Here is a 6,030-nt window from a genome sequence, read left to right on the forward strand (position 1 = left end):
TGCCAGCAACAGTTTTATTGAAAAGAACCAAAAACTGGTCACAGCAAAGGCAAAAAAATAGAGGAATTCCAACTTTTTTGGCATTAAAACGGAGGGGAGAGGCTGGGAGGAGGGTCCTGCTGGACCCCCATCCCTGCTGGGGATGCACAAGGAGGGGTTTGAGGCATCTTTTGGGGTGTTTTAGGGTGTTTTTCGTGGTCTCACAGCCCCAGGCTCGAAGGTCTCAAACATCTCCTGACTAAGGCAAAAAAAACCCCCACACCTGAAAAAGGTGAGAACTCAAAAACTTTCCCCCTTGGGACAACGACCTGAATGCACAGAGAATTCTCCTTGAGGAACCAGTGACTCCTCAAGGACAGGAGAACCAGCCAAACCTGGGGCTGGTTTGTTCAACAGCACCTTGGAAAAAAGACAAAAAAAAAAAAACCACAGGAAAAACTTGAAACCTCCCTGGAAACACAAGAAAAAAACCCCCCAGATCTTTGGGGTTTACACCAGCACCTGCACAGGGACGAGCTGTGGGAGCAGCAGCACCTCTGGGGTTTGTTAACTCAACCCCCTTTACTGGGAGGACTGGAAAACAGGGGGATATTCCTTTGGATTCACCCCCAGGGGGATAAACCCAGCCCTGGGACACTCCCCAGCGTCCTTCAAACCGACACTGCAACCCTTAAAACCCAATAAATAACGGGAATAAATTAACAACAGAACGGGGAATTAAGGAAGATTCCCCCATGTTGGCGGCTGGGGAGCGGAATTCCAGGCCCAATCCCGGTTTTCCTGCCCTGGCAACACTAAAGGAAGAAGAGCTGCTCGCTCAGGTGGGCGCTGGGCTCGTGGTGCAGCACCTGCCCCACCAGGAATGCCAGCTTGTGGGCATATTTACAGGGGGCTGGGACACGGACGGTGCCAGGCCAGTTCCAGTACAGGTGGCACAGCTTGAAGGTCAGCCTGGGGACAGACAGGGGAGAGGAAAAAAAAGGGGGATTGGTGATTCCCAGCGGGATGGATTCGCTCCCGGAGGCCAAACCTGCTCCCACCCGGGTGTTTCTCCCCCACTTGGAGGGGGAGGCAAAGGTTGGGGCACCCCGGGGTGACACAGTGTCCTCTGTCACCTCTGCCACCAAAGGGATGGGATGGGATGGGATGGGATGCGCCTCCTCTGCCTCATCCACGTCCTCCCAGTTCACCCAGTTCACCCAGTTCGCCCAGCAGGTTCAGCCCAGTGCCTGCACAGCCCCCCCCCCCAACTCCAGGGGGCTGATTGACCCAAAACTCCCCAAATTTTGGGGGTCCTCACACTGAAACAAGACTGCTCTTCCCTCTGCAGGACACTGGGGGGCTGCAGGATATTGGGGGGGTTTCCAGGAAAGCTGCCCTTCCCTCTGCAGGATTTCGGGGGTCTGTAGGATAAGGAGGGACTCCAACCCCCCTCCCTTCCCTCTGCAGATTTTGGGGGGGGCTGTAGGGTCTTGGGGGGCTCTGGGACCCCTGCCCTTCCCTCCAGAGGTGCTTGGAGGGCTCTGGGCAGGATTTTGAGGAGCCCCTGCCCTTCCCTCTGGAGGATTTTGGGGGTCTCTAGACCCTTCCCTTACCTCTGGAAGTGCTCAGAGGGCTCTGGGACCCCTGCCCTGCCCTCAGGGGGATTTTGGGGAGCTCTGGGCCCCCTGCCCTTATTCCTGCAGGACTCTGAGGACCTCTGGGCTCCTTGCCCTTATCCCTTTAGGATTTTGGGAGGGGGCTGAAGGATCTCAGGGAACTCCAGGCCCCCCGCCCTTCCCTCTGGAGGATTTTGGGGAGCTCTGGACCCTTCCCTTTAACTCTGGAAGTGCTCAGAGGGCTCTGGGACCCCTGCCCTGCCCTCTGGGGGATTTTGGGGAGCTCTGGACCCCTGCCCTCACCTCTGGAGGTGCTCTTGGCTCAGGTTGGCCGTGTTCCACATGCAGATGTAGCGGGTGGGAATGCTGCAGCCCTGCCGGGAGCTGTGGGCCAGCAGGAAGAAATCCTTCCTGGGGGTGTAAAAAGGGCTTTTTACACCATTTGTTTGCACCCTGGGTTGTTTTAACAATAATTTTTTGCACCCCAGGGGTTTTTTTTTACACCCCAGGGTGAGTTTTTTGCACTAATTTTTTGCACTCAGGGATTTTTTTGCACCCCGGGGTGATTTTACAACCATTTATTTGCACCCTGGGGTGTCTACAATGATTTTTTGCACCCCAGGGCTGGTTATTTCACACCCTAGGGTGGCTTTTTTTTTGCACCCTGGGGTGATCTTACAACCATTTATTTGCACCCTGGGATGTCTGCAATGACTTTTTGCACCTCAGGGTGTTTTTTTTGCACCCTGGGATGATTTTACAACCATTTGTTTGCACTCTGGGGTGTCCACAATGATTTTTTTGCACCCCAGGGTTGGTTATTTCACCCCCCAGGGTGGTTTTTTTGCACCCTGGGGTGATCTTACAACCATTTATTTGCACCCTGAGGTGTTTTAACAATGATTTTTGCACCCCAAGGTGGTTTTTTTGCACCCCGGGGTGATTTTACAACCATTTGTTTGCACCCTGGGGTGTCCACAATGATTTTTCTGCACCCCAGGGTTGGTTATTTCACCCCCCAGGGTGGTTTTTTTGCACCCTGGGGTGATTTTACAACCATTTATTTGCACCCTGGGGTGTCCACAATGATTTTTTTGCACCCCAGGGTTGGTTATCTCACCCCCCAGGGTGGTTTTTTTTGCACCCTGGGGTGTTCCTACCACCCTTTTTTTTTGCTCCCCGGGCTGATTTTCACCATTTTTTCGCACCCTGGAGTTTTTTCACACCCCAGGGCGGGTTTTTTCTCCCCTCCCAGGGGTGTTTTTCCCCCCTTTTCACCTCCCCCAGCCCCGGAGGTGCCACTCACCAGCCCGAGGTGGTGATGGTGTGGTCGAGGACGGTGCCGGGCGGGGGGGACGTGAGCTCCTCTCCCGTCAGGCCGTAGAAGTTGGTGCTGATTTGCTTCTGCACCACCACGACCACCAGGCTGGGCTGGTAGTTCTCGAAGGTGTGGAAGCTCTTCTGCATCTGGGGCACCTCGTACTTGAGCACCGTGTCCAGCTGGGGGTCGGACACCCCGTCCCGGTACACCACGATCTTCATGGGCAGAGAGTGGTTCAGCTGGCAGTGGGGAGGTAAAAAGGGGAAGAATTCGGTGTTTTTTCACCCCCCCAATATGCACAGGATTGGTGGGAAAACATTCCCTGGCCTGGAGATGCTCGCTGTGTCTCCAGGGATGGAGGTCAGGACCCAACTCATGGCCCACAGAGCCCCTGACCAGGCTCAGCTCCTCCCCCCCTTCCCCAAAATGCAGCTCAGAGTGGGGTTTTGGGAGGGCTGTGTTTGTGCTAATCACAGAATTCCAGAATGGTCTGGGTGGGAAGAGACTTTAAAATCATCCAGGTGCACAAGCAGGGACACCTCCCACTAGCCCAGGTTGCTCCAACCTGGCCTTGGACACTTCCAAGGATCCAGGGGCAGCCACAGATTCTCTGGGAAATCCATTCCAGGGCCTCCCCGCCCTCAGAGCCAGGAATTCCTTCCCAATATCCCACCTAACCCTGCCCTCTGGCAGTGGGAAGCCATTCCCTGTATCCTGGTCCTCCTGCCCAGCAAACTCCCAGTGCCCAGGGCTGTTCCTCCAGCCCCCACAGAGGGCTGGGAAAACAGGATCACAGAATCCTGGGATGCTCTGGCTTGGAAGGGACCTTAAAATCATCCAGTTCCACGGGCAGGGACACCTCCCACTATCCCAGGCTGCTCCAACCTGGCCTGGGACACTTCCAGGGATGGAGCAGCCACAGCTTCTCCAGGCAAATCCCAAGTGCTGGGATTTCTCCTGGCCCTTGTCCCAGGCTGTTTTTCTCCTGCTGTGGGGACGAGGGCCAGGGCTCAGCCCTTCAGTGCTGACAGGGGTGGAACGTGGCACTTCCCTCTGTGCAAACTAATCCCCGGGGCCGGTTCGCACGTTCCCGAGATAAGGATGAGCTGTCCCGGCTCCACATCCAGTCCAAAGGCTGCTGGGGAGCTTTGCCAGCTCCAGAGCGGCAGTTTTGGGGTGTTTTCCCCTTGTTTTGAGGGAATATCAAACCCTGGGAGGGTTTTTTTTTTGTTGGCCTCACCTCGTAGAAGCGCTGGAGGGCTTGGGAGAGGCAGAGCCGGAGGCTGTCGGCGATCTCCTGGTGGGGCATCTGGAAAACCACCCTGGAATACCACTTGGTGAGGATGCTGGGGATGGAATGGGAATGAGCATCAGGAAAACCCCCCCACACACACACTGTCACCGGGCAAAGTCCACCAGCTCAGCATTCCCAGCCCTTTTCCCAGCGATTCCCAGCACAAACACGCCGGCGAACGCCTTGCGGGTCGGGAAAAGCAGCACCCTCGCCCCCCTTCCCGTCCAAGGAGGGGGATTTTGGGGTGGAATCCCGCCAGATTCCCAGGGCAGAGCCGGAGGAACACCTTCCCCCCTCCCAGGACTCCACGTACTGGTTCATACTGGCCACGAAGCCGATGACGGAGCGCATCCCTTGGCTGCGGCTGTGGTGGACGTCCATGCCAACAACCATCAGCTGTTTCTGGGAAAGGGGGGGGAAAAAACCAGCCAGGTGGGATTTAGGGATAAGCCAAGACACCTCCAGGCTCGGATCCCTCCATCTGCGAGGGACTCCCGTGCTCCAAAGAGAATCCAACCCCCAGTTCTCCAGCCGGCGAGGGAAGCCCGTGACTACAATAATTCACCCCCTCAGAGCTTCCAAGCTCATCCCAGGCCTTTTCCAGGGGTTTTCCTGCCTTACCAGCGGGATGTCAACCCCCCAGAGCTGCCCGCCCAGCTTGCAGTTGATCTGCAGCAGAACTTTCTGGACCACGCTCCTGATCTTGCCGGGATGGCCCATGAGGGACTGGGCGTTGATGACCTACGGGGCGGGAAAACACGTGGAAAAGCGAGGCTGGAAAAGCACCCGGAGCTTCCCGGGAATGGTGGTCCCACCCTGCTGGGCCCACCTGGGAGGGCACAGGGGCCTGGACGCAGCACAGCTTCTTGATGGCCCCGTACATGTCGTCCCTGTTGCGGGGGGTGATGCACACGAGCAGCTGCACCTTTTCCTGCCAGGAATCGTGGAATTGTCGGGGTTGGAAAAGCCCTCCGAGATCACCGAGCCAAACCTAAGGCCGCCACCACTAACCCGTGTTCCCGTGTGGATTTTGGACACCTCCAGGGGTGGGGACTCCACCTCCACCTCCCTGGGCAGCCCCTTCCAATGCCTGACAGCCCTTTCCACGAGGAAATTCCTGCTGATGTCCAACCTGAGCCTCCCCTGTCCTTTGTTCCCTGGGAGCAGAGCCTGACTCCCCACCCCAGCTCCTCCCTCCTGCCAGGGAGTTTTAGGGAGCAATAAAGTCCCTCCTGAGCCTCCTTTCCTCCAGGCTGAGCCCTTCCAGGTGCTCCCACCTGCCTGGTGATCCCCTGGGAACGTCCCCCCTCCCCACCTGGCTTCCCAAACCGCTCCGGATGCTCTTGACGTAGGACTCGATGCGCTCGTCCCGCAGCTCCTGCACCGTGGGCTGTCCCACCTGCATCCCCATGGCCCCACAGGTGCTCCTCACGGCTGCCAGCAGGTCCTGGGCCACCTGCTGCAGCCGCTTGGGATACACCAGGAGCCAGGAATTTATGGAGATCTGGGAAGAGAAGCGAGGACAGGCCGTGTTTGGGGCGTGTTCCCGCCCGGTCGTGCAGCCCCCAAGCCCTGCAGCACATTCCCATCTGGGAGAGGGGAAGTGGCCCCAGAGGGACATGGAGCACAGAGGGGGATTTGGGAGAGGGGAATTTGGGAGAGGGAAAGCAGCCCAAGAGGGACATGCAGCACATTTCCACTTGGGAGAGGAGGAACCTGGGGAGCACAGAGGGGAATCTGGGAGAGGGAAAGTGGCCCAAGAGGAACTTGGGAAGCACAGAGGGGAATTTGGGAAAGGAAAGCAGCCCAAGAGGAAC

General features: G+C 57.3%; 1 protein-coding gene across 1 annotated transcript in view; it reads right to left on the reverse strand.

Annotated features, from left to right (window-relative positions):
* The window catches only part of PIWIL2 (piwi like RNA-mediated gene silencing 2), an 8,927-nt gene continuing 2,897 nt past the window's right edge, over positions 1-6,030 (reverse strand). The window contains exons 11-18 of the mRNA XM_018069400.2: positions 5,529-5,717; positions 5,043-5,144; positions 4,835-4,954; positions 4,527-4,615; positions 4,160-4,265; positions 2,905-3,158; positions 1,902-2,009; positions 1-951 (exon numbers count right to left, since the gene is read on the reverse strand). Of these exons, the coding sequence (XP_017924889.2) occupies positions 795-951; positions 1,902-2,009; positions 2,905-3,158; positions 4,160-4,265; positions 4,527-4,615; positions 4,835-4,954; positions 5,043-5,144; positions 5,529-5,717 (1,125 nt within the window). The 3' untranslated portion in view covers positions 1-794. The remainder of the gene's footprint in view (positions 952-1,901; positions 2,010-2,904; positions 3,159-4,159; positions 4,266-4,526; positions 4,616-4,834; positions 4,955-5,042; positions 5,145-5,528; positions 5,718-6,030) is intronic.

The sequence above is a fragment of the Manacus vitellinus genome, unplaced genomic scaffold (assembly GCF_001715985.3).
Source record: "Manacus vitellinus isolate BGI_N305 unplaced genomic scaffold, ASM171598v3 scaffold_154_pilon, whole genome shotgun sequence".
NCBI classification, from domain to species: Eukaryota; Metazoa; Chordata; class Aves; order Passeriformes; family Pipridae; genus Manacus; species Manacus vitellinus.